General features: G+C 51.3%; 1 protein-coding gene across 9 annotated transcripts in view; it reads left to right on the forward strand.

The window, feature by feature from the left end:
* The first annotated feature begins 935 nt into the window (after positions 1-935).
* The window catches only part of SEPTIN6 (septin 6), a 64910-nt gene continuing 38867 nt past the window's right edge, over positions 936-26978 (forward strand). For 5 of the 9 annotated variants that reach the window (XR_013444831.1, XM_078065319.1, XM_078065317.1 and 2 more), the window contains exons 1-4: positions 6577-6603; positions 6961-7041; positions 17741-17855; positions 25259-25454. Coding sequence is in view for 8 of the 9 variants with exons in the window: in XM_078065319.1 (XP_077921445.1) it covers positions 6592-6603; positions 6961-7041; positions 17741-17855; positions 25259-25454 (404 nt within the window). In the remaining variant the exon portion in view is untranslated. Of the gene's footprint in view, positions 1095-6545; positions 6604-6960; positions 7042-7806; positions 7917-8044; positions 8135-10544; positions 10593-17740; positions 17856-25258; positions 25455-26978 lie in introns of those variants that run through there. The other 4 variants (XM_078065313.1, XM_078065316.1, XM_078065315.1 and 1 more) reach the window with 4 other exon arrangements.

Here is a 26978-nt window from a genome sequence, read left to right on the forward strand (position 1 = left end):
CGGGCGGGACGGAGCCACCGGAGGCCGCTCCCCGTCACTCCCACATCCCGCTCGACAGCTGGGGGTCTTCATCCTCAAGCTCCTCCTCTGAGACTCCCCGGCGACCCAGGCACTCACTAGAAGGGGGTCGTGGTCTGAGCCCCCGCTCACACGCTGAGCTTCTAGGGCTCGGTGGGGAGAGGAGGCGTGGGCTCCGTCTGTATTAAGTACCCAGCGGTGGTGAGCTCGGCTCCACGAAATTACAGCCCACAGCATGGGAGCTTTGGAAACCCCAGGGCAGAAGGGGACCTTGAGTCCACCGGCCTCGGACTCCGCACGTCACAGTTCAGTTGCGGGGCCGCAGTGCGGCTCCCCCCCAACGGCCCCCTCTCTAAGGTCCCCTGTGGAGCGGCAGGTGCCGCAGCTGCACCCCCCCCACCTCCGGCCCCAGCAGCACTCCCGGGCCGTGGGGGGTGGGAGGAGGTGTAGTGGAGTCTCGAGTCTCCAGCCGCGGGCGCTCCCATCCGAGCACCCTGAGATCTCGGTGGAGAGGAAGAGGGGATACAGGGGGCTGGGAGGAGGGGGAGGAGGACTGCAGAGCTCAGCCGCCGAGCTGTGCGCGGGAGGGGGAGGGGCAGGGGCTCCCTTCCAGCCTCCGGGGTCTGGGGACTCTGGGATGTAAGGCGAGAGCAGGGGGGTGTGACAATTCAGCAGAGGTCGGGACGTACCACGGAGCCCAGTGGCGGGGGGGGGCAGAGGACGTGGTCACCGAGGGGAGCCCCCGCCCCCCTCCGCCAAGGCCTACAGCTGAGGTTGCAGGGAGAACTGGAACTGGGCTCGCCGCAGGGGGAAGCGGCGCGTGAAACCCGCCCCCTCCCCGTACCCTACTTCCGAGGGGGTGGGCGATAGAGGGGAGGTTGGGGTTGGAGCAGCGGCGCGGGGGCCCCTCCCTCGCACCTCCCCCCACCGGACTTGGTCGCGCCCGAAGTGTAACACTTTCTCTTTGTCGGAGGAGCTCCGCTGTTTCTTGTGCTGTAGCTCCGGTTGCGGCGGCACCCGTGGCAGCCCTGGCGGACGCAGGAGCGATGGCAGCGACCGATATAGCTCGCCAGGTGGTGAGTGCGGAGCTGGGGTGCCGGCGCCGAGGCCGGGGGCCTGGCAAGGGCGGAGGAGACCCGGCCGGCGCCGCGGCCGCGGCGAGGGCAGCGGGCAGCATCCAGGAGCCAAGGCGCGGCGGGACTTCTGCTCCCGGGGTCAGCGGCTCACTCCCCCAGCCTGTCCCCGAGAGCGCCGGTGGCGGGCGGGTGGGGGGGGGGCCCTGGCGGAGGCTGCGGGCCGGCAGCTGAACTTGCATTGCCCAAGAGCTGCAGTGAGCGCCGCCGCCTCCCTCGCTGCAGCTGCCGCCGCGCCGCCGGGGCGTTGCCGAATGAATGGCCGAGCGAGCCGCCGAGCCCTCGGGGTCCCAGGCCCCCCGGTCTCGCTTCCTCCGGCCGTCGGGCCGCGCCCCTGCGCCCAGCGTCCCCCCTCCGCTCCCCCCGCGGGACCCGGGCCTCCTGCGGAAGAGGGGCGCGGGGCTGGGGTGAGCCCCGGGCAGGAGGCGGTGAGTGGTGGGGGGGGCGGGGAGGTGACTGGCTGGGGTAGGGTTTCTCCATATGCATTACATATGTGACTGCGTCTGTGTGTGTGTATCACCGTGTGCGTCTGAGTGCACGCGCGCGCACTCGTGCCTCCCGGGCGGGCGGCGGCGCCGGGGCTGTCTGTGACCGTGGAGGAGTCCGCCTGGTTCTCTGTGGGCGCTCACCTCCGTGGCGTGTGTCCGTGTGTCCCGGCCCCTCTCTGCCTGTGCTGGGTGCCTCTGGGTCCCGTGTGTGCGTGTGCGTGTGCGTGTGTGTAGCTCGCTGGGCTGTAGGTGGCTGGCTGCGTATTTTGGCATGTTTCTGGCTATGCGGGCCTCTGGGGGTCTGCCCCGGGGGCGTGTTCAGTGTAACTGGGCTTGTATGCCAAAACCTGTGGAGCTGGCTTCCTTCTACGGGGACTCAGGAAAATTAGTGTGAGGCTTGCAAAAGCGGTGCCGTCTCTCTTTTTGTTGGCAGCAGACTCTGGAAAAAACAAAAACAAACAAACAAAAAACACCTTCTTTTAAAGAACTGAAGTTTTCCAGCCTGGGATGTTCAGAGAAATCACACCGAAGTGACCTGAGGCTTCATATTTGTTTGGGTTTTTTTTTAGACCAGAAGTTTGGTTGTAAAGGGAGGGGATGATTCCATTTGGGGGTAACAATCTAGCCTTTCTGTTCATCCATGGGTATCTGGGGTCTTCAGAAGCCCACAATTACCCACACTCTGTGGTGAGGGAGAGTGAAGTAGAGGTAGGTGAACCCCATAACACCAAATAGTACTGGATGAAAATCTCCGAACTGCACACACACACACACACACACACAAGTTTTTAAACCTTGTGGCTTACTTATTTAGGGAAATAGTCCATGCAATTCCGGTGCAAAAAAAAAAAAAGCCTCTAGGTATTTGGTGTAATTGAAATTGATTTGTTTTTGTTTTCAAAATCTGAATCTGGAATCTGGTAGTATTTTCTCTACAGGATATATATGAATTTATTCCACCCTCTTGTCCCTGTCTGGAAGGGTAGGGTGATTGCTTTTGAACCTCCCCAACCCCTGCAGACCCCAGCACCAGCTCTTTATGCAGTCATGATGTGGAAGGGCGAGGAGTAAATAGACAAGGCTCTGTGATAATGGAATTTGAGAGAATTCTCTTCTAAGATTGGCACTGTCATATTTATTGCTGTGGCATTTTGAAGGTTCCCAGAGTGTTTTTCTGCTCCCTGTTACCTGCATTTTAGAAATGGCATGGCTTAAGTAGAGGGATTAGTCTCCTGGCTTATACTTTCTCCATCTTTAGTGACCAAAAAGGATGCTAATGATTTTTTCTTGTCAGCTAATTAATTTGCATCGACCTGTCCTTGCTCTGTCACCAGTCCCCCTTGCCTGGATTAGGATTGCTGTTGTAACGGGGAACATTCCAGAAGGTTGTGTTTCACTTCAGGCGGACTGAGGCAACCCAGAGGTCCCCTTTGTTTGGCAGATGGGGGGTGGGGGTGATTTAGGGCCATTTGGTTTGCTTTGCATGGTTCCAGTTTGCTCTGGCTGGCCTTGCCCATACTGTATGATGAAGAACATAATTGTACGCCAGATTCTGAAGCTCAAAGAGCAGCCCAAGCACTTGAGACCTTGTTATCAGGATAAATGGGTTTCTGGGAAAACTGACGTCACTCTCCCTGCCCCCCCTCCCCCAGTCTGTAAAGCTCTTGTTTATGTGTCATTTGTCTCTCTGCTCTCCTTTGTGTCTGCAAGAAGTTGTAATTCACCAGGGGAAGATGGAATTAACTCAGGAGACCTTGGATGTCTGGTTGCTGCTTGTTTCTTCCAAAGAACACACATCCAGGGTTTGGGAAGAGAAGCCTGGAGAATCAGCCTAAGTGTGCCTAGCGTAGGAGTTCTTTTGGAGGAGCTCTGAGACATGGTGCCATCCAAGCAGTGCTCTGGTGTGTGCGTGTGGGGGGTATTCTTTCCAGAATCAGTTGAAGGTCACCGTGGCTAGTAAGGTAACATAATTAGTGACTTAAAACAGGCCATGGAGTTGTTGGATAGGACCCTTACTTGGACATGCATGTCGCTTGGAAGTTCAGCTCTTGTGTACTCAATATAGTCCCATCCCATCTGAATGAACACTGTGAAGATTCTGTATGGCAAAACTATTTCTCCGTTGTGTCCACTCACTGACTTCTGACTGATAAGTGTCCAGCAGTATGGCTAGCCCTGGTCAACTTGACAAAAAAAAAAAAAGTTAGTAGACATAGTTCCTGGCTTTTAAGCTTATGGTCTAGTTGGAGACAGATTGTGGACACTGTGAAATAATTAGAGAACTATAGAAGATTCTTGGGATGTCCCCACTCCCAGTCCCTGCCTGTGAGGTGGCTTGGGCTGCTATTAATATATACTCTTTGAGGTTACATGACTTGTCCAAGGTCACCTAGCAAGGCACAGCCCAGGCCTCAGGGGCTGCTGCTTCTGGCTTTTTCATTGAGCTGTTTCTTTCAGTGTTGCATTTTGGGGTCCAGACTTAAGTGTTGGCCCATAGAAGGAATGGCTCGTTGATTCGGGCTTGAACCAGTACCCCAATGTGGACAGTGATGCTCTCCTCCGGTGGCAGCCAGGTAATGGTCTTTCTCCCTGATGAAAGATCTTGCAGGGAGGGCGGGGGGGCAGACACCTGGCTGGCTCAGTCGGTTAAGCGACTGCCTTTGGCTCAGGTCATGATCCCGGAGTCCCAGGATCGAGTCCCACATTGGGCTCCCTGCTCAGCAGGGAGTCTGCTTCTCCCTCTGACCTTGCCCCCTCTCGTGCTCTCTCACTTTCTCTCTCTCTCTCAAATAAATAAAATCTTAAAAAAAATTTATATTAAAGAAAAAAAAGAAAGATCTGCCCTACCTGGGGTTGGTCTGGGGCAGGTATCTCAGGGCAACTGCCTACAGGCTGGGAGAAGCCTGCCTCTGCATTCTGGTCTTGCTACCAAATGGCACCTACCCTCGATTCTCCTGGAAGCTCCCTGCCTCAGCCATCGGTACCACCTCACACTAAAAGTAATATTCTAGCCCAAGCAGGGAGAGCACAACCCCAGTATGTACCCATACCTCCACTGAGGATACAGCACAGAAGAAAATTTACATGGCTGGGGCGCCCGGGTGGCTCAGTCTGTTGAGCGGCTGACTCTTGATTTCAGCTCAGGTCGTGATCTCGGGATCGTGGGATCAAGCCCCGCATTGGGGTGGGGGGGTGGGGCCCCCCCTCTCCGTGCTCAGCGGGGAGTCTGCTTGAGATTCTCTCTCTGCCTCTGCCCTTTCTGCACCCCTGCTCGCACGCACGTGCACTCTCAAATAAATAAATCTTTAAACATAAAAAGAAAATTCACATGGCCCCAAATATTAAAAAATGATTGAATCTAAACCAAGGGTCCATTGGTGATCATGGTACCATTTTCTAACTTTTCTGTGTTTGAGACTTTTCCAAAGAAAAAGTTGGGGGGCGGGGAACGGCAATGTCCCCTCGCCCCCACCACCAAACGCTTACGGGCCCCTTCCCTCGAGGAGTTTACGATCTAGTAGGTGGAGGCAGACTTAAATAACTATATAATTATCATTGTGATCAGTGCTGCGCAGCAGAGCTGCTTCCTGCTGTAAGAATTCATTACAAGCGAACCCATTCCAGCCTCCAGTGGGGGCGGTGGGTGACAGGAAAGGCCTCCTGAGGGCTTCAGCTAAGAAAGGGGGTGGGTGTGAAGATGGGTGAGCTCTCACTCTGCCCCTGGGCTGGGAACATTTCATTTGTTAATTCACACACTTCTATTCTCATTCATTCCTTCAACACGTGTTGATTGGGCACCAGTTCTGCCAGGCCCTGTGCCAGGTGCTGGGGATATGGTGGTGCCAAGGCACACAGGACCATGCCCTCTGAGAGCTTCCAGATGACAGGCAGGAATCAGCCCCGTTTCCTTTCATTTCCTAAATCCTGGAAATGTTGGGTGTTAGCAGTGTTCTTATTACAAAACTGCATTACAGCTGAGCGATTTGTCTGTGTAGGATAATGAGATTTTGATCTGCAGTCATGTGCATAGCATTTACCTTGCGGAGTCTCTGCTGTAAATTTTCTGTTAATTGCTGGCTTTGTTACCCAGCGCGGCCCCTCCCTTTGTGTGCCCTAAGGGAACAAACCCGTTGCATGAGTCTGAGCAAAACTAATTAGGAAGATAAGCCCCTGGAAAAAGGTATTCCAAAACTAAATAGGACTGATTTCTAGACTTGCCTGGGTTTCTGGATTATCAGAGCCATGGTTTCGTATTAGCCCGAACAATTGAGAAGGGCTTTTAAGTTGCGTGTACTCTTAAGACCACATTCAAGAAAGAGAAAGAGAAAAGAAAGGAAAGAGAATACCGTGGATAAGTGTAACATGTTTCTTTCAATGGCCTCAAAACGCTTTCATCTATATTTCCTGGACAAGTATTCATGTCTTCTTCTTTTATGGGTACAGGGAGACCAAGGGACGTAGTCCAAAGTGTTAGTGCTGCTCGGTGGATGAAACAACGAGACACACGCCGGATGACACAGATATGTTCAAAACAACCAAACCTGCCCTTTTCATGACGTTTCTGAGAAATAAAACTCCTGCCAGACCCTAACTTCCCCCTCTCTTCACTGCATTCCCCCTACCCCAGCGCACCCGTGGGGAGCCAGAGAAGAGTATACTTGGGTGCCTCGAAGACTCCGTGATGGTAAAAAGATTCTCAGCTTCAATCCCAGATAGCACCGTCATGGGTTATGTGTGGGTTTTCTTTTTCTTTCTTCCCATATTGCTTTAAATAAAAATCTTGGAGCCACCAGCCATGTAATGATGGATTATTTTAAGTAACAACTTTGGGGGGGGGAGCAGAATAAATTAGAAACACAGACCCTTCCTCCTCGGTTTGGCAGGAGGAGGCTTCTGCTGCTGGGATTTGAAACTGTGGGTTTCTCCGCTGCCTGCAAGAGGAAGGAGGCCACATGCTCAGGAGGGTGAGAAATAATGTTATCCTCTTGCTCGGGGTCTCCCCATTAGAGGCAGCCATCTGCTGAATTATGCCGCGTGCTCTCCGTTGGCCCTGGACTTGGGTCATTCGTTCCACTCACTTAAAGGTGACTGGGGAAAAGATTTGCAGGCCTTCTCCGGCAGGGGGAGGGGGGGACAGGACTCAGGGCTCAGGTTTCTCCTGGCAGGGCCCCCCTGTGACCCCCTCATGAAGGCCCTGGGGTAATGGGAGCAGATCTCTGCTTTCTGACCCTGATGAGGTGTGAGGCGGTGCTGAGTTTCCTTTCCCAGCGGAGGCCCCGGCTCTGAACACCGGCGCGGAGGCAGGAACTGGGTTTTTTCAGATCCACTTTAAATGGGACCAGATGGAGGCAGAGGCAAATTCAGGCTCCCTAGAGGACAGTTGGGCATTCATCCAGAGGCCTGTGAGTAAACCTTTTTTCTTTTCTTTTCTTTTCTTTTTTTTTAAAGCAGATTGGAGATAACAGTGGCCAGAACACCTCGAAAACTCTGTTTAAAGAGCCTGGCTGGAAGGGAATCTGTCTGGCTTTATGTGGGAAAGGTGACCCCTTCCCAGCAGGAGTTGCCCCTGGCCTGAGGTGGAACTGGTTTTCACCTAGAATCTGGCCAGTTGGGTTAGGTCGCCCTGGGGCTCAGGCTTAGTTAGGCCCAAGTCAGAAGAGAGGCAAATGACAAGAGAGCACGCAGGAGAAGGGTCCCAGCCTCTCCATGGCATCCGCTGCCTCAGTTGCCTTCCGTGGGCCAGAGCCACCTTGGTGAGCACACAGGGGTCCAGGTCGTGATCCACGACCGTTGTCCCTCTTGACTGTCCTTAAGCCACCAGCCCAATGCCCCCAAACTTCAGCAGCTTGAAGGAATATACCTGCCAGCGTGGAGTCAAGCTTTTCCATTGGGAAGCGGCAGTCGGTGATGGGGCCCCAGAGCCCCGCACCGCTCTCTGCCCCGAAATCCCTCTGTGACTCCGGACAAGTCACTTCCTCTGTCTGAGTCTCTGTTTCCCCTTCTGTAAACCGAGCGGGTTGGAGTAGGTGAGCCTTAAGGGCGTGATCAGCTCTAACGCTGTACCTTCCTTCGGTTTCCTGGTTCTCCGGCTTAATTTCTCGTAGGCTCTTGCCGCTTCTGCTTCCAACTGAGTTGGCCCACTTGAACTCCACCTCGTCCCTGCTATGACTCCTCCAGCGGGGTGGGGAGCGAGTTGTGGAAAAGGCAAGTCTGTGCTTTGAGCTCAGCAGGATCCCTGTCAGCGGAGCAGAAAGAGCCGTTCAGAGAGTCTGTCCATGTAGGTGTATATAGCTATTGTCTTCCTATAAAAGTACATGACGGCGGGATTTCTGTATTTGAATCCTGTTTTAAATGCACTAGGCGAGCTGGCCATTTAATGGAATCCTGCTGCGAATCCTTTTATAGAATGAAAAGCCACTCGGGAATTGATCTGGTGTATTAAAGTCCAGAGTTTCATCTACTGGATTTGCCAAAAATGGACCTTCTCCCTGTATGGTAAGGAAGTTTTCCTTTGTGCTTCCCCAGGGTCGCCGAAGCTTCTCCCCCACTGAAAGGCCAGTGTCCGCAAGGCTTATTTGCTCCTTGGAAAGGCCCCCAAATGTCTCTCTCCCAATTCAGGGCATTGCTACTCTTGTCAGTTTCCTCTTAGCCCGGCTTAATCGGCAGGAGGGAAATCCTGACATTTGGTGTGTGAGGCACACTGGAGGGTTTTTTTTAACCTCTGGGAACTTATCAGTGTTTTTGTGGTTCTTAAGGCCGATAATACAGTGGCATCCACTCCCCTGACTGGACGCAGCGGATAGGGCTCCCATCCACCTGATTACTTCAGCAAGCAGTTTTGCTGCATGTTTCAGGATATGTGATTTGACTTCTGGTTCCCGTCAACCCTTATAATAATAAGTTATACTGTAAAATAATAAGTTATGTATGTATGATGTTACAGTAAGGATAATAATAGGGCTTTGTTGCATTATTGGTAAAATAAATGTGTACGGACAATAAAACTGCCCCAAAGCAGACTACTTAACCGGATTTTCTGATGATCTGTATGTAAAGCACCTTTCTGGTAGTTGTGGTTGAAGATTTTGCCAGAATATCTGAGGCTACTTTCCTGCCTAGGAAAGTATGATTATAGAATCTTTTTTTAAAAAAAATAACATTTCTATTCTGATTATAAAAGTAAAATCTGCCCCCCCCAAAAGGTTGAAAATTTGGAAGACACAGAAAAGCAACAACACCTACATTCCCTCCACCCAAAAGTAACTGTTGTCACCATTTTGGTGTAACGTTGACCTTTGAACAACACAGAGGTTGCGGGCGCCGACTCCCGCACAGTGAAGAATCCACGTATAACTTTCATCTCCCCCAAAACTTAACTACTAACAGCCTACTGCTGACTGGAAGCCTTACCGATAACAGAAATAGTAAGACTAGCACGTATTTTGTATGTTATCTGTATGACATACTGGAGTCTTAAAATCAAGTAAGCTAGAGAAAATAAAATGTTATCAAGAAAACCATAAGGGGGACGCCCGGGTGGCTCAGTTGGTTAAGCATCCAGTTCTTGATTTCGGCTCAGGTCATGATCTCAGGGTCGTGAGATCAAGTCCCACATCGGCTCCGAGCTCAGTGTGGAGTCCGCTTGAGATTCTCTCTCTCTCCCTCTGCCTCCCCTCCCCCCCGCTCCCTCTTGCTCTAATAAGTAAATAAAATCTTAAAAAAAAAAAAAAAAGAAAAAGAAAGAAAACCATAAGGAAGGGAAAACACATTTACACCCCTGTCTTGTATTTATGGAAAAAAATCCATGTATAAGTGGACCCAGGCAGTTCAAACCGTGCTGTTCAAGGGTCAACTGTATATTCTTCCACGCTTTAAAAAATACATATACACGTCCCCCCATGATTGGAATGATCCTGTATATACAGGGTTTTGTTTTGTTTTGTTATTTGCCTATTTGGTGATCATTTTCCCATGTCACTAAATATTCTTAGAAAATATTTTTATCAGCTGCTTAATATTCCATTGTGCGTCCTTGAACTATTAATTGATTTTGATCATCCTGAGGGTTTGCAGGGTCTATCAAAGGTCGGTATTTAGGGGCGCCTGGGTGGCTCAGTCGGTTAAGCACCCAGCTCTTGATTTCAGCTCAGGTCATGATCTCAGGGTGGTGAGATCGACCCCCACATCAGGTTCTGCACTGGGCGTGGAGCCTGCATAAGATTCTCTCTCTCTCCCTCTCCCTTTGCCCCCACCCCCCAAAGATCGGCATTCAGGGCTGGGATGGAGATAGAGAAAGGAAACATGGAAGAGATCAGGCCCACCAGTAAGTGACATGTGAGGCTGCTGGAGCGAATCCTATTTCAGTGTATCTACAATGTGCAGAGGCCAGAGGAGAAAGTTTAGGGACAGGCCAGTCGTCGGCGATGCGTTCCAACCTTTTTGTTTTGGTCTCATACTTCTGTACTTATTTATTTATTTAAGTAATCTCTACCTCCAATGTGGGGCTTGAACCCCTGACCCCGAGATCAAGAGTCCCATGCTCTACCCACTGAGCCAGCCAGGGGCCTTGTTTTGGTTTCCTCCTTTAACATGTCGGCTACTAACGTAGCCACCCACCCCAGCTCGAAACGGAGGCAGGAAGCTCAGTTCCCAGAGGCCTCAAGCACTGCTCGCTTCTTCTACCGCTAAGGTTGGAAGAGGGGCCGGGGGGACCGGTACAGGGGGACAGGGGTTGCCCATTGGGGTGCTTATGGGACTCTTTATTTTCAGAATAACAGCGGTGGGAGCAAGATGCACAGCTGGAACGGCCATAACTCGTTCTTCGTAACATGAACCTTTGAATATTCAATTAAAAAATGAAATTGGTGTGTCCCCAGGGGAGGAGGCGGAAGAGAAAGAGAGCCGTGTTTCTGCCCGTGATATGAAATGTGGTATAACGTATTTCAAACCGCAGGTGACTGCAGATGGGGAGAAAACAGGAAATGTAATTGGGGAGCGGAGGGAGGGGGGCTCTCTCAATTCTCAGGAGCACTCTTTCATTTTGCCTTCCTTTTAGCTCTTCTCAGACTCTGCATCGTAATTACCCCTGCTGCAAAGCTGAGTGAGAACTCTTTTTTCTTGTATTAAAAATGTTTTTAAATGACACGGGTAATGTGTGAATACATTCATGCTGTAAAAAGATCACACGATAAGGAAGCATACTGACTAGCCCCCTGAGTAAGCCCCTGTTTCCACTCCGCTCCCCTGAGGTAGCCACCGACGTTCCTGGTTTGGTGGGATCTTTTCTGGCTCCTCTCCACGCACTCACATACATTTATGTGCAAACACACATATATATGGGGCTTTTTTGCATACATGGACCCCCCCCGCGTGCTTGTTGTTCTACATCTTCTTTTTTCTACGTTATAATATGTCTTGGAGATATTTGCATTGGAGCTTACCTGCTGCATTCTTCTTCTTTTTTAAGGATTTATTTATTTATTTATTTTTTAAAAAGATTTTATTTACTTACTTGACACAGAGAGAGAGCACAAGTAGGGGGAGCAGCAGAAGGAGAGGGAGAGGGAGAAGCAGGCTCCTCCCTGAGCAGGGAGCCCAAGGTGGGGCTCGATCCCAGGACCTTGGGATCATGACCTGAGCCGAAGGTAGACGCTTAACCGACTGAGACACCCAGGCACCCCTATTTATTTATTTTAGATTGAGAGAGAGAGAGCACATGAGTGGGGGGAGAAGCAGAGGGAGAGGGAGAGAGAGAATCTTAAGCAGGCTCCCCCGCTGAGTGTGGAGCCCAACGTGGGGCTCGATCCCACGACCCTGAGATCACGACCTGAGCGGAAACCAAGAGTTGGGTGCTCAACGGACTGAGCCACCCAGGTGCCCCAAGACCTACCACATTCTTTTTAATGGCTGCAGAATATTCCAGAATGTGCATGTATTATAATTTAGTTCAATACTTTTCTTTTATCAGACATTTATGGGTTTTTCCTCTAGTTTTTCAGTATTATCAATGCTGTAATGAATTTCCTTGTACATGGATCGTTGTACAGACATTGAGTTTCTATAGGATAGATTCCTAGGGGAGGTTGCAGGGTGACAGGAGATGGGCCCTTTAAAAAAAAGATTTTAGGGGTGCCTGGGTGGCTCAGTTGGTTAGGCGACTGCCTTCGGCTCAGGTCATGATCCCGGAGTCCTGGGATCGGGTCCCACATCGGGCTCCTGGCTCAGCGGGGAGCCTGCTTCTCCCTCTGACCCTCCCCCTCTCATGCTTTTTCTCACTCTCTCAAATAGCACACAAATGGGGGAGGAGGAGCAGAGGGAGAAGCAGGCTCCCCGCTGAGCAGGGAGCCCGACGTGGGACTCCATCCCAGGATCCTGGGATCACGACCTGAGCCGAAGGCAGACGCCACCCACGCGTGCCGGAGATGGGCCCTTTAACATTTTGGTGACCGTGGCCTTTCTGGCATCTCAGTTCTAGCCTTAAACATGGCACCCACCACCTGCTACTCAAGATGATATCTTGAGGTATTAGTTCTGAGCCAAGTTGTCAGTTCCATCTTCTCTTGTGCACATTGTAATCCAGGGAACGTTCAAATTAACTGCAATCAGAGTAATTAAGACTTCAATTAATCAGGCCACCTTAAGGAGAAAGAGGAAAGAGATAAGATAGCAGAGCTTTAATGAGGGAGGGGGCAGAAACTTCCAGGGGCTGTCCTGGGGTCAGTGTACATTCAGTCCAGTGTCCTTTTTACCTCTACATATTTAGCTCTGAACAATGAGGACTAATACTCATAATGATGACCTTGACATCTTATAAGATTTATCAAAACAAGAGTCAATGGTGCTTGCTAGACAGGATTTCCTAAAGCAGGAAATATATATACAAATATATTTTTGAAGCTTTCTCGACTATAAGCACTGAGACAAAAAGTTTGCTTCTTAAATCTTAGCAAGAAAAACACAGTAACCAGCTCCCATGTCCCCTTGTCCCCAAACCTTCCAGTTAATTTCTGTGTATTGGATGGATACTGGGTAAAAAGATACAGAAGAAATAAAGATTCTAAAGTCACCAGTGACCTTCACCAAATTCCAGATTAGTGGTTATTTCTCTGTAATTCTTCCTGACTTCAACCTCGGCCTCTGGTGCTAGAAAATGATTGGGTCATCTCTTATTTTTCTCATCATTTCCCTTTCATGGAAGAATCCTTTCCATCTTCCCATTCTTTACTTGTGGGCATTTCCTATATTCAATCTCCAGCTCTTTTCTGTACTATCTCTTGGAGAACACATCCAGTTTCATACCTCCCACTCCTAAATTCATACCCCAGTCCTGAATTCTCCTTGAGCCTACAATCCCATATGGGTAATTGTTGGATTTCTTCTGCATATCTCACCAGAAAATCAAAACTGTCTTATTTTCCTTAACATACAAAATGCTTTGGGGCGCCTGGGTGGCTCAGTCAGTTAAGTGTCTGACTCTTGATTTCAGCTCAGGCCGTGATCTCAGGGTCCTGGGATAGAGCCCTGCGTTGGGCTCTGTGCTCAGCTTGGAATCTACTTGGCCTTCTCCCTCTGCTCCTCCCCCAGCTCATGCTCTCGCTCTTTCTCTCTCTTAAATAAATAAATAAATAAATAAATAAATAAAATCTTTTAAAAACATGCCTTTACAAATCCATAAGACAGAGACAAACACCAATTTAAAAAAAAAGGGCAAGGACATGAATAGGCAACTCACATATATGTGTACATATACACAACACATATAGAGCTGAACTATAAAAAGAATGTTCACCTTCACTAATATAATGCAAATTAAACGTGATGCCATTTTTCAATGATTCTTTTCACAGTGGTTAAAAAGCTTCAGAAACTTAGTGTTGGTCTAAGTATAGGTAAACAGACCCTCTCACATATTTGTGGCGGAAATAGACGTTTGTACTATTCTCTATTGAATGATTTCTCAGTATGTACCAAAGTCTTTCAAATGTGTGTGCCCTTGGACCCAGTGAGCTTCAATCCTAGGAATTTCACTTAAGCCAATAATCAAAGATCTATGCAAACCTGTAAGAACGAGAATTATTGTTTATATTGTTTAAAACTTGGAAACATGCTGAATGTCTAGCAGTAGAAGATTGGCTCAGTGGAATGCTATGTGGCCAATACAAATAACGTTTTAGAAGTATGCTTAATTTCTCAAGGAAACATCCACAATCTATTAAGCGTCAGGCTATGAAAAGGAATTTGCAGAATTATCCCTATTTTGTAAGAAACAAAAAGTATGCAAACTGGAGGGAAACACATATAAATGTTATGAGTGGTTGTTGTTTTCTCGTTTATCATTTTTCCCTGTGTTCTAAAAGTTTTACAGTGAACATTGTTTCCTTTTTAGAAAATGAAAACCCCGGGGTGGCTGGGTGGCTCAGTTGGTAAAGTGACTGCCTTCGGCTCAGGTCATGATCCCGGAGTGCCGGGATCGAGTCCCAGTTGGGCTCCCTGCTCGGCAGGGAGTCTGCTTCTCCCTCTGACCCTACCCCCTCTTGGGCTCTCTCTCTCACAAATAAATAAATAAAATCTTTTTTTTTTTAAAGATTTTATTTATTTATTTGAGAGAGAGAGAATGAGAGAGAGCACATGAGAAGGGTTAGGGTCAGAGGGAGAAGCAGACTCCCCGCCGAGCAGGGAGCCCGATGTGGGACTCGATCCAGTGACTCCAGGATCATGACCTGAGCTGAAGGCAGTTGCTTAACGAACTGAGCCACCCAGGCGCCCAATAAATGAAATCTTTAAAAAAAAAAAGAAAATAAAAACCCCGATAAATGTAATGTTTTCATAATAGCTTATTTAAGACCAGAATCCTCCCCCACTAAGCGAGCACCCTTTCCTGGCTTTTCTCTTTTCTGGGCATGGGGCCCCCAATCCAAGCTCCCAGGCTCAGAACCGTGCAGCCCTGGAGCCTTGATTGTCCCTTCACTCCCCCTTACCCAATCACCGACTGAGTGATCCCCCTTCTTTAGGACATCTCTCAAGTTTGTTCCTCCCTCCTGAGTCCCAAGTCAGAGCTGCTCAGTTCAACCAGCATTTATTGGCACCGTGCCCGGATGTCACTCTGCCTGGATGTCACTCCATGTTAGTGGAGTCATCTGTCCTCTGCCTCTGCTCCCTCACTCCTCCAATCAATCAAACGTCCCGCAGCTGGAATGATCTTTTGAAAAACGCTACTTGTATTGTGGCTCTCCCCCCCCGAAACACTCAAAGGGCCCCCAAACTCCTTTGCCTAGGGAATAAAGCCCATACTCTTCGGCTATTTAGGGCTCTTTACAGCACTGGGCTAGGTGGGAGGTAACAGTTGGGGGGCGGGACACGGGAGGTCCTTGGTGAGTTATTGACAATGAAAGAAGTCTTTAAGAATAAGGTGTGGAGGGGCGCCTGGGGGGCTCAGTCGGTTAAGCATTGACTCTTGATTTCGGCTCAGGTCATGATCTCGGAGTTGTGAGATCGAGCCCCGCAACGAGGTCTCTGTAGGGCTCCACACTGGTTGTGGAGCTTGCTTAAGATTCTCTCTCTCCCTCACCCTCACCCTCTGCCCCTCTTCCCCACCTCTCCCTCTCCCTAAAAAAAAAAAAAAGATTCTCTCCCTCTGCCCCTCCCCCTGCCCTCTCTCTCTCTTCTTCAAAAGATTTATCCATTCATTTATTTTAGAGAGAGAGAGAGAGAGTGCTGGTTGGGGGGGCAGAGGGAGAGGGGGAGAGAAACCCAAGCAGACCCCGCACCTAGAGTGGAGCCTGATGCGGGGCTCGATCCCACGACTCGGAGATCAGACCTGAGCTGAAACCAAGAGTCCAACGCTCAACCCACTGAGCCACTCAGGTGCCCCTCTCTCCCTCTCTTAATTAAAAAAAAAAAAAAATAGGAGGAGGAGGGGGGCGCCTGGGTAGCTCAGTCCGTTAAGTGTCTGTCTTTGGCTCAGGTCCCAGGGTGTTGGATGGAGCCCCGTGATGGGCTCCCTGCTCAGCAGGGAGTCTGCTTCTCCCTCTCCCTCTGCTGCTCCACCCTGCTTGAGCTCTCTCTCTCTCTTTCTGTCAAATAAATAAATAAAATCTTAAAAAAAAAAAGAAAAGAAGAAGGAGTGGAGTTCTCCCCATGTCTCCACTCTGTTCAGTTTGAAAATCCCCTTTCCTCGCCTTTTGGCACTTGGACCAGAGGCCAGAGTTTCACGGTGCTGAATTTGGAGACAGGAAGAGGCAGACAGGGGTGATAAAATATGGCTCAGGAAACCTCAACTCTGAGTCTGTCCCAATTTCCGATGCCTGCTACGTAGGAGGATCCATCGAGAAAGCATATTGGCTCTTAAGTCTCTCTCTCCCCTGCAGTGTTGAGGACCAAGAACAACCAGTGGGAAACTTACATCTTCGTTTGTTTGCTTTAAGAAAAAGGAGGAGGAAGGGGTGAGGGGAAGCAGAAAGGGGTGTATGTAGAACCAGCCCCGAGTGCCGTGGGCCACGCATGAACCCCAGCTGTTTTCAGGTGCCCCTCTGGGGCCTGGAAGACACCAGCTCAGACTGAGCGATGGCATATGGTTGTGTGTCAGGAATACTCCGCTGGGAGTGCATGGGGTGAGACGTGTGAGGGTAATGAACTTGCCAGATGGCAGTCCCGGCCCTAGCCCTGTCTCTCGCTCTTGGAACACCCGATGGCACCACTGGGTGCAGGGGCTATCTGGGCACCCATTCTGGCAACAGCAGCTGCTGAGGGGCTCAGCCCATCCCTCTCCGGGTGCAAATGCCCCCTCAGGGACCTAGCCTGAAAGCAGGTCCAGGCGAGCAGAAAGCGTTCCTGCTAGCACAGCCCGGGATGCTGGGGCGGGCCTCCTGACACTGCCCATGCCCTTCTTGGATCGCTCTGGGCACCCTTCTGGCTCCCAGAAATCTCAGGGTAGCCCCTGCCCAACAGAAACTGCTGGCTCCTTACATAGCCCATACCTCCTGTTAGCTGCGCCCCACCGTCCTCCTCTCTTCCCCTGGGGCCATTGGCAGTTAGCACTTTTCTTGAGTACACGCAGGCCTCCCCCTCTGCCTCCCCAGCTCCTTGGAAGGCTGCCCCAGTTTGAGGCTCTCCCTGTTTTATAAAACCATTAACAGTAAGAAGCGCTGGGACTAGCAGGTGAAGCACGGGCCCTCTGCTTTTCAGGGCTGTGAATGGCCTGGCTGACCCCCGTGGAGAGCAGGGAACCCGGTGCGGGGGAGCACGGAGGCAGCTCTCGCGAGCTGGGGGGAGCCCCAAGTGTCCCATGGTGTCCCGTGTTATTTGGGGAGTCCGAGGAGAGGGGTAACCTCGCAGAGCGATAGGAGGAGCAGCTTCTGTTGATGGGATGCTCCCCACGTGCCAAGCACCGCGCTCAGCGCTGTGTGATCCTCACCCCAGTCCTATGAGCTAGTCGCTGCTTGTCCCTGACTTCACAGATGGGGAGACTCTGAGGACTGAAGTAACTTGTCCGAGGTCAGAAGGGGCAGGGGGTGGGGCTCTCACTGAGACCTGCCTCATTTCAAAGCCTATGCTCTTGACCCCTACGCTGTGCCACCTTTGTAGTTGCCCCAAAATGGCCTGGAGAGAGGAGGAGTTGCTTTTTGATGTCCTTTTGTGATATTTACCGGACGCTTAGACACGGCCCAGGCCTTGTGCTAAGCTCGTTTGAGTCCCCCCCGACCACCTGTCAGATAGACGCTATTATCTCATGGGACAGACGTGCAAGGAAACGGAGTCACGGAGAGGTGACCCGGCTTACAAGCGGTTGCGTGGAGAGCTACCCCAAGTCCGTGAACCTCATCCCCTGCCCCCGCCCTCCCCCGCCGGCCCGGAAGCTCTGTGTGGACCTAGGGCGACCTTCCCCTCGGAGCCTGCAAGAGGCCTGCACCTAAGAACCCATGGCTTCCAAGCTGGGGGCCGTTCTGCTTTGGAGCAGGGAGGACCTAAGGGAAGACACGACACCCTGGGCCTGGGCGGGGGCTCCTTCCTCGCTCGCAAGTCATTTGGATGAGAAGTGAGAACCCGGATTGCTTTTAAGCCCATTTTCGTTTTCTCCCCTCCCTCCCTTCCCTTCCACATTAGGGTGAAGGTTGCCGCACCGTCCCCCTGGCTGGACATGTGGGGTTTGACAGCTTGCCCGACCAGCTGGTGAATAAGTCAGTCAGCCAGGGCTTCTGCTTCAACATCCTGTGCGTGGGTGAGTATTTCCATAGCAGGAAATTCTATTACAGAATATGGATCCTTAATGGCTGGATGTGGCTTGGCAGGTAATTAGGTTAAATACTGTGTCATTCTGGTCTATTTGCAAAACTGGCTTCCCCCCTCTTCCTCTTTTATCCCTCTGTTTGCCTTTGTGAGCAGCCGGCTGTGATGCTATTTTTCCCTGGTCAGACCAGAATACGGGGCCGGACCTTGGGGAGCCGCGTGACGCCCAGTGGAAATTTTTGTAAGGGAGCCGGCTGGCTCAGCTACCACAGTCAAGTTCACTTGGACTGCAGAAAACAGGAGCCAGGGCAGAATTGGGAGGGAGGTTGGTGGCTGTGGTAGGATGCCTGCCCACCGGCTGTGGGCAGCGGGCTGGGGCTGTGTCCTCTGCAGCCCTGCGATGCTCGCTACAGTCTGAGCTCAAGGGTGCGAATTCTCTTATTGCCTTTAAGCCTCTCTCCACCCAGGGACGCCTGGGTGGCTCAGTCGATTAAGCGTCTGCCTTTGGCTCAGGTCATGATCCCGGGGTCCTGGGATCGAGCCCCACATCGGGCTCTCTGCTACGCAGGGAGCCTGCTTCTCTCTCTGCCTGCCGCTCCCCCCTGCTTCTGCACTCTCTCTCTCTGACAGATAAATAAATAAAATCTTAAAAAAAAAAAAAAAAAGCGTCTCTCCACCTGGACCTTTAGTCTCGACTGTGGGAACCAGGTCTTAGTCACCTCTAGTGTGTTAATCACAGCGCCAAGAGAGTTCAGGAATGTTTGTGAAATGAATGAATGCGTTAACCCCACGGGCACCACTCCTTCTATTTCTCAGATACTTTCCCATAGTAGCAATTTGAGTCCTTCCTAGGAGTCTGTGAAGTGAGTAGAGTGAGTAACATTTGTATCTTCACAGACATTTCGGGAGGATAAGAGACTTGACCAGGGCGACACAGAGTAAGTGGTGGAGCGGACAAGGCCCCAGGTCTGGCTGACCCCTTGGCCCTCCCACCGCTTCTCTAACTGCTGCTAGCGACATCTCTTGAGAACACAAAGGCACTTAGGAACTGGTCAGGCACCAGCCAAGCAGATGTGAGGAACAACAGTTCCTTGACATTCTTTAAGAATCTCTCCTTAGACCTTCCAAAGTCCCAAATTTGCAAACACGATCATAGCATATGATTTTCACTCTATTGTGCAGCAAAGTATACTTGCTCATTTTCAGTGCCCTACTTCCAAACCTTAATGATTGTATAAATACTATAATAGAGTCTGTTTTCCCGCTGGTTGGAACACTCAGACACTTTTGCTGATTGCCCTTTCTTATTTTTCTAGAGAGCGTATGGGGAACTCATTCATGTTGAGGCTCTGACCCACCACTGAATTGGATATTTTACTCTTTAATGTCGCCTGAAGCTCTGTTTTCTAACTGGGGTCGTTCATTTTCTTGGACTCTCTTTTTCTTTTCCTCCATCCTTAGCACTCTCTTTCTTTTTTTTTTCTTTTAAAGATTTTATTTATTTATTTGACAGAGAGAGAGAGCACACATGAGCAGGGGCAGAGGGAGAAGGAGAAGCAGGCTCCTCGCTGAGCAGAGAGCCCGACGCGGGGCTCGATCCCAGGACCCTGGGATCATGACTTGAGCCGAAGGCAGATGCTTAACCAACTGAGCCACCCAGGTGCCCCCTTAGTGCTCTTTCTCGATCATTTCCTGTAGGAGAATAACTGCGCACTCAGGGACGAGTAGCGAACAAGGAGGCCACTTCTCAATATGGATGACAGTCAGCTAGGCTCACTCACTGGCCAAATGACTCACTCCCACACATCAGGTTGGGAAGCCAGGAGACGACAATATGTGCTTCACAGAATTACATATCATGGGCCTTGGCATCCAGAGCTAGGCCAACAATTCTTCAAATGCCAGAAGTCTACTCGTGGTTATGATGAGATGCTATTAGGAGAAGGATACAAAATAAATAGAAGTCACGGTGATCAACATCAAGATGCTATCACATCCAATATTAGCACTGCCAAATCGCTCCAATCTTTGGCGGTTGGCCAACTTATTTTGCATAATATTTGATTACTGAAAAATTTCCGCACAAACATATTGGATTCCCTTGGCATTCCTCCCAGAGCTCGGTATGACCTGCACTGAAGTTGAGGAGTTGAGAAGTGACATGAGAGGCCCACCCTCATCAACCTTTCAACTAAGTGCAGTTGGGCGGATGAGTGAGGCTTTAGGAGGGAGGCCGCAGAAATCAGAATGGCTTTCCGAGGGCCGGAAGTGTAGTGCAACTAGACGTGGGGAGTCTGGGCTCCCGTAGGGCCCTGAAGAGGAGGCAGCTACACTCAAGGCAAAGCGAGTGGGAGAAATAGTAAACCCCTGTCCTCGAGTTCCCACCCAGGTGTTGTACAGCTCAGCCGCTCGGAGTGCGCCTGCTCAACTGCCCCAGACCCTTCAAGGGGGGAGGGGTAGGAAGGAGATCCTCACCCCCAAAGAGTCACCCCCTCTCTTTCTTTCCGCACCTGCCAAGTCCCAGGAAATCGCCCCAGTAGCTCCCCTCTTGGCACTGCGGGTGCGTGCAGTGGATGCCCCCACCTGGACTGGGTTCATTTCATTCCCCATCCCTGATTCAAACAAGCTGGCAGTCCGCGCATCCTGCTGTCTGTTCTCGCAACCCTGTCATTGCTCAGAGAACCCACAATTTGGGCCAAGGTCACGAGCGGTTGAGATGGGCTCTCAGGCTGCAATCTCAGCCCAGCCATGGGGCTGGGTACTGTCACCGGCTTGGCCAAGGGTCCGTAGCTTGCCTGCGGAAGGTGATCTTTTTTCCCGCAGGATTTTCGGTGATCGTTCCTTCGGGCTCACGGCCGGTGCATAGCTATCAGGTTTACTCCCTTAACGACTGCTCTCAAACGAGTCTGGTTAGGCGTAGACTATGTTCCCGCAAAGGATTTTCTTTTCTTTTCTCATAGGGCATGTTAAGTGTAAACTGATGGTAGCGCTAGCTTCGATTATTAACAGAGACCTAAGACATCTGGATCACGGCGTTGTTCATCTGGGTGCTGGGCTGCTGACCGTAGGCGCCCCAGCAGAGTGAGCACCCTTCACCGTGATGGAGGTGTGTGCCCGTGTGCACAGGTGCATGGTGGGATTGGGAGAGAGGAGTTTTATGAATCCAGAGCCTAATTCATATGTAAGGGTTCCAATAAATGGCAGCCACAGTTATTATTTTTGGAGGGCTAGGCACACGGGTGTGGGCATATTATGACTCCTCTCGAACAGATTTTCTATGGTTGACAATAATGACTGAGTGGCGTGAGGTTGCCCTCTCCCTCCCCAGCACCCCCCACCCCAGACAAAAAACATATACTAATTGCTTAGCTCTGGAAATTGCAAGGATCCCACGATCCTAGATCTAGTGCAGGAGGCCTCAGCCCCTGGAACCAGCGGGACAAACGTTCTGGGGCCCGTTGCTCTGCACTGCTGAGAAAGAGCCCAGGAGACACGCTGCCCTCCGAATGTGCCAGCAACAGTAATGCCTGTGAGGAGTGCAGAGAGTCATCATGATAATATTTACTTTGAAGCTGCTCAGGATTCCAGGCTCAACTGGGCCGCGTTGAACTTGGAATAAAACACACACGAGAAGCAGATCTGCAAGAGGCTGGGGGAGCCAGCTCCAGGACACCCCTGTGGGCCAGGCCTCGGCAAGGTCAGGAAGGAGAGGGCAAGGTTACAGAGCCAGCCACGACCTTGTCCCTGTTGCTAGGCTCCCTGGAGTTCCAGGAGAGTTTCCTTTCGAACACCTCCTTGCTGAACCCGGGAGACGTCTCTCTTGGTGGATCCCCCCCACCGTTCGGAGCCGGCAGACACCTTCGCTTTGGAAGCTCCCTGCGGACAGGGATGGTGGCTGTCCTGTTCACTGTTGTATCTTTCGTCCCTAAAATTGCGCGTGGCTCTGGCTAGAGGCCCCGTGAACATTTGTCGAACGACCAAATGAGCCGACGTAGCGCGCCTGCACGACCCACTAGGGCGTATTGGTTATACGTCTGGGCTCCAGTGTCTCCAGTGTCGGACTGGATTCGGGGCCCTCTCTGCTACTGAGTCCTTTGTGACCCTAGACCAGCTCCCTCCTCCACGTTTTACAGATGAGGAAGGTAAGGTGCAGAGAGACTGGGGAGTGCGGCGAATTCACATAGCTGGGAAGTGGCTTGGCTGACCCTCCCGTAACTGAAAGACAAGTATCTACCTCGTAGGTTTACTGTGGGGAACAAATAAGAAAAGAGAGTATCACAGCTGTGCCTGGCACATAGGAACTGCTCCAGAAGCCATCGCTATTATTATCAATCCAACCTGTCCATTTTCTGGGGAGAGAGACGGGGGCCCAGAGAGGGCAACGCCTCTGGCCGGGCGTCACGTGGCCGGGCCTCTGCGTTTCCCCGCCTGCAAGGACTTAAGGCCACAAGGTGCCAGAGGATGCGATATTAGCAGCAGATGAGGAAAAAAAGGCTGAGTAGAGAGGTCAACAGTGGATTATCCTAGGGAGTGTAGTTTGAAAAAGCGTGTTTCACATTACACGTTTTAAATGGAAATTCTTTTTAAAAACCCTGGGTGTTTCCAACATCCTATCTCCATTAAGCAAAGCGAAATGGAATCTTCTGGGCCGGGTGATGAAGACCTTAAAAGGGTTAAGAAATCCTGCTGTCTGTCCGAGGAGGGAGGAGGAGAGAGAAATTGACCCCTGGGGACTCCCCAGGTTTCCTGCGGCATCTGCCAAGTCCCCACCTTCCTGCAGGGGTGTGGCGTCTGCCGACCTGATCCTCCTCGATGCTGGGCCCCCGGGCAGCGCGGGAGGGGACGGCATGCTAGGCTTAGGCTGGGTCCGTGCCAACCATGGAGAGGGACCCCTGCACCCCACAGGCTCCACACTGATGGCACAGAGGACCGGGAGCCCTCCCATGGCCATGGGAGCAGCTCGCTTGAGTCTCTGTCCTCTCCTCGGGTTGCATTTATCACAATTCCCTGGACACCCGCGGGTTCTTTTCTTCCTCTCATCATCGGGCGTCTAATTTCCACAGCCCTTTTGTGTTGGCAGGCTTTCGCGTGGTCATCTGCCCTGCCGTTCCCCCCTGCTGCCCTGCCCTGCCCTGCCTGGCCGGCCTCCATCCCTCCGGCTGAGCAAACACTGTAGCCTGCGCCCGAGGCCTCCGTGCCCGCCTGGGCTAGGCCCTCTGGGGAGTACGGGAGGATGCCCCATCCCCTGCTCTCTGATGATCCTTAGGCTCAGGGGCCAGGGAGCCAGCTCTGGGTGCTGGGGAGATAGGGCCCAGCCCTCTAGGAGCTGCAGGGCATTCAGCCGAGAGCTCACGGAGCAGAAGGGGGTGGGGGGGCCGTACATGGAAAGTTCATCAGGCACACACAAACATGAGCTCAAATGGAGCTGAAACCTCTGCGCCCAGAGGGAAGGTGAATTAGGGGTGAAGGAGCCACCCCTGTGTTCCCACCTCAGAGGAGCTGGTCCCCTGCGCAATTGAGCTGCACCCCCACCTTGGGCGGGGAGGGGGGGGTGATACATTCCGTTGCTTGGCCAAGTCTGTCACCTCCCATTGCAAAGGCCCCACCTCACCAAATTTTTCTTGAGACCCAAATACTCCCTGTTCCTTTAGGGAGGGGGAAAAAAGGGGGCCTCTTCTGGGAGAATCTTTGCTCTAATAGGTATAGCAGACCTTGGCTGGAAACATGATCTGTGTGAGGGACCATTTCCCTGCACCCTGGCAATCCACCACGTTAGTCAGACCTGGCTACGAAGCTGGGCTGGGGGGGCTGGGGAGCCAGGCTGAGTTGAATGTTCTTCTTGTTCTCTCTCTCATCAATCTCTACACACACACACAGCTCTCATCGGAGACAGAGATTTGAAAAAGCACCTCCTGTATTCATCGCTTGTTATTCAGGATAAAAGGCATGCAAGATGCAAAGCTAGACACACCCAGAAGGTGGAAGGGGGAGCGGGGCCATTTGCATTTACACGTGTGGCTCTAACCCTAGCCCTGGAAAGCAGAATAGCCGGGTGGTCTAGGTACTCAAAAGGCAATCCGGGGTGATTAGCTACTGAATCCTTTATTCCTGGCATTCCTGAATCGCGGGGGGGGGGGGGGAAGCCCAAATATGGTCTGGATCCCTGCAGGTGACAAGCCCCTGTAGTGCCCCGCCCAGCTTGGGGCCTCCTGGCACATTCCTGCCCAACTCCCAGGCCACCAACTCTCCTCCAATGTCTTCTTTTCCTCAAGACCCCTTGGCTCCTGGCAGTGGCTTGACCTCCCTCGGGTCTCCCAGGAATGACCTCCAATGGAATGACCTCCCAGGAATGACCTTCACCGGTCTCCACAGGCTTTCCCCCCTCCTTTCCTTGGTGTGAAAGTCAAGACTTGGAATTCCAATGGTTTAATTTATTAGTGTCCCGCAGCCTGTTAGTTAAACAAACAAATGACTGGTTTGTTTGAAATTTAAGGAGAAGAAGAATTTGTGGCCTGCTAACTTCCCTCCCCATTAGCTAAAAATGGCCTCCCCACTGGGATACACATCCGGGCATGTGCAGAGCGCAGTCTGGGCCCGGCAGGGAGGTGAGGTGGCGATGAAAAGGAGAGGATATTTATTCGACAAGGGACCACTGTCCCTTTCTTTTAAAATCGAAAACAGCCCTTTGATTTTTATTACAAAAGCTGTGCATGGGGCGCCTGGGTGGCTCAGTCGTTAAGCGTCTGCCTTCGGCTCAGGTCATGATCCCAGGGTCCTGGGATCGAGCCCCGCATCGGGCTCCCTGCTCCGCGGGATGCCTGCTTCTCCCTCTCCCACTCCCCCTGCTTGTGTTCCTGCTCTCTCTCTCTCTCTCTGTCAAATAAATAAATAAAATCTTTAAAAAAAAAAAAAAAAAGCTATGCATGTTCCACATAGAAAACTTGGAAAATACACAGAAGCGTGAAGAGAGAAACGAAAACCACACATCACCCCCACCACGTAGTGATAGCCCTCTTGGTAAGAGTATATTGTATGTCCTTCTGGACTTTTCCAGGCATAACTGCTGTCTCTCCATCACTGCTTGCAACAGAGTTTCTTTTTCTGACGATAAAAGCCATGCATCCTCAACCTTCAAATGACACAAAAATAGGAAGACTAAAAGGAAAATTACCCCAGTTCCACTATCCTGAGATGCTGCTGCTGATATGTTGAAGCAGTTCCTGTCAGTCTCTTTCACTTAACTGAGAGCCAACAGTCTATCTAGTTTTATTCGCTCTTCATTTAGTGTCTTACTGCGTACGTGCCCCCACGTCGATGAATATACGTCCAAAACATGATGTGGGGTCTGCACGGCTGTTGTGTGAACATTCCGTAATTTGTCCTTTTGCTTTTCAGGAGAGACCGGTTTGGGCAAGTCTACCCTCATGGACACCCTGTTCAACACCAAGTTTGAGGGGGAGCCGGCCACCCACACACAGCCGGGTGTCCAGCTCCGGTCCAATACCTATGACCTCCAAGAGAGCAACGTGGGGCTGAAGCTCACCATTGTTAGCACGGTGGGCTTTGGGGACCAGATCAACAAGGAAGACAGGTAAGGAAGGGGATGGGGCGTGGAGGCTGGTGGGAGGCCACGGGGAGGAGCTCACCACGGGGTCCTGCCTGGACCTCCTCCCAAAATGGCGTGTGCAGGGCGCAGACCCCTCACAAGTGGCGCCTCCACCCAGGGTCCTTGTTTCCACCAACCAGTCTACTCCACGCGCTCTGCCAAAGGAAAGGTGTCTTTCCAATATACATGGGGTGAGGTCTCCAGTCCATGTGGCAGGCACGTCTTGAGCTCCTTCCTACCTTGTGCCAGGCGCTGCCGTGTCCTGACAATCTAGAAAGGAATGACTTTGTCTCTGCCCTTGAGGCACTCACAGGGGAGACCGGTTTTGAACAAATAAGTTCCATCGAGTGTGATATGCTTTGGGAAGGACAGGGTGCGAAGAGGTAAAGGACAAGTAACAATGAGCACATGAGGGAGAGAACAGTCTGTTCCATGTGGGGAGATCCGGGAGGCCTTCACAGAGGAAGTGCCTCCTGAGCTGGCCCTTGAAGGATGAACTCTTTTGCCAGACAGACCAGGGGAAAGAGGGAAGGGCAGTCCAGGCTGGGGGAACGCTTGTACAAAGGCAAAGAAGTGTGGAAGACTATGGCATATTCTAGGGATCTGTCGCTTGCTCTGTTTAGCCGGCTTAGAGGCAGATGGACTGTGCAGCTAATGAAGCTTAAGCTTCAGGGCCCTCACTTGCACAAGCCCTGCCAAGGTCCTGTAACTAATTTTTAGTTGTAATGTTGTTTTGTCTTTCTGGAGGGCCCTTCTAATTGCATAAGCTTAAGCTCCCACAGTACCTGTGTCTGCCCCTGGGCTGGTGCTTGGCGTGAGCGAGGGGAAAGTAGGGAGAGATGAGCCTGAAGAGGGAAGCAGGAGACAGACCATGGGGGAATTTCTAGAATGTGCAGACATGGAGCCATTGAGAGGTTTTATGAAGTAGGTTTTATGAGATAGTCTCAGGGCGCCTGGGTGGCTCAGTTGGTGAAGCATCTGCCTTCGGCTCAGGTCATGATCTCAGGGTCCTGGGATCAAGCCCCATGTCAGGCTCCCTGCTCAGCCAGGAGTCTGCTTCTCCCTCTCCCTCTGCCCCTCCCCCTGCTTGTGCTCTCTCTCTCTCAAATAAATAAATAAAATCTTAAAAAAAAAGAAGATAGTCTGATTGGCCTTGAAGTAGGTTGTTTGGAAGGGTAGGGAGAGCAGGAAGACCAATTAGGAGACTCTTGGACCAATTAGATCGAGGCCAGAGGTAACACAGGTGCTGAGATAGGAAAAAGGAGGCAGGTTTGGTAAATATCGAGTAGGTAGAATCAACAGGACTCGGCAGAGACTTGGTGTGAGGTTGTGAAGGCAAAAGAAGAATCTAGAATGAGGTCCAGATTTCTGGAGAATTAATATAAGAGAAGCACGTTTGAAAAGAATCAGCTGTGTTTTAGACCTGTTGAGGTTGCGCTGTCCGCGGACTACTGAGACCCCTGATGACCTTCTGTGGTAGGCAGCTGAATATACGGGGGTTAGGGGTCG

Source organism: Halichoerus grypus, chromosome X (genome assembly GCF_964656455.1).
Source record: "Halichoerus grypus chromosome X, mHalGry1.hap1.1, whole genome shotgun sequence".
NCBI lineage: Eukaryota > Metazoa > Chordata > Mammalia > Carnivora > Phocidae > Halichoerus > Halichoerus grypus.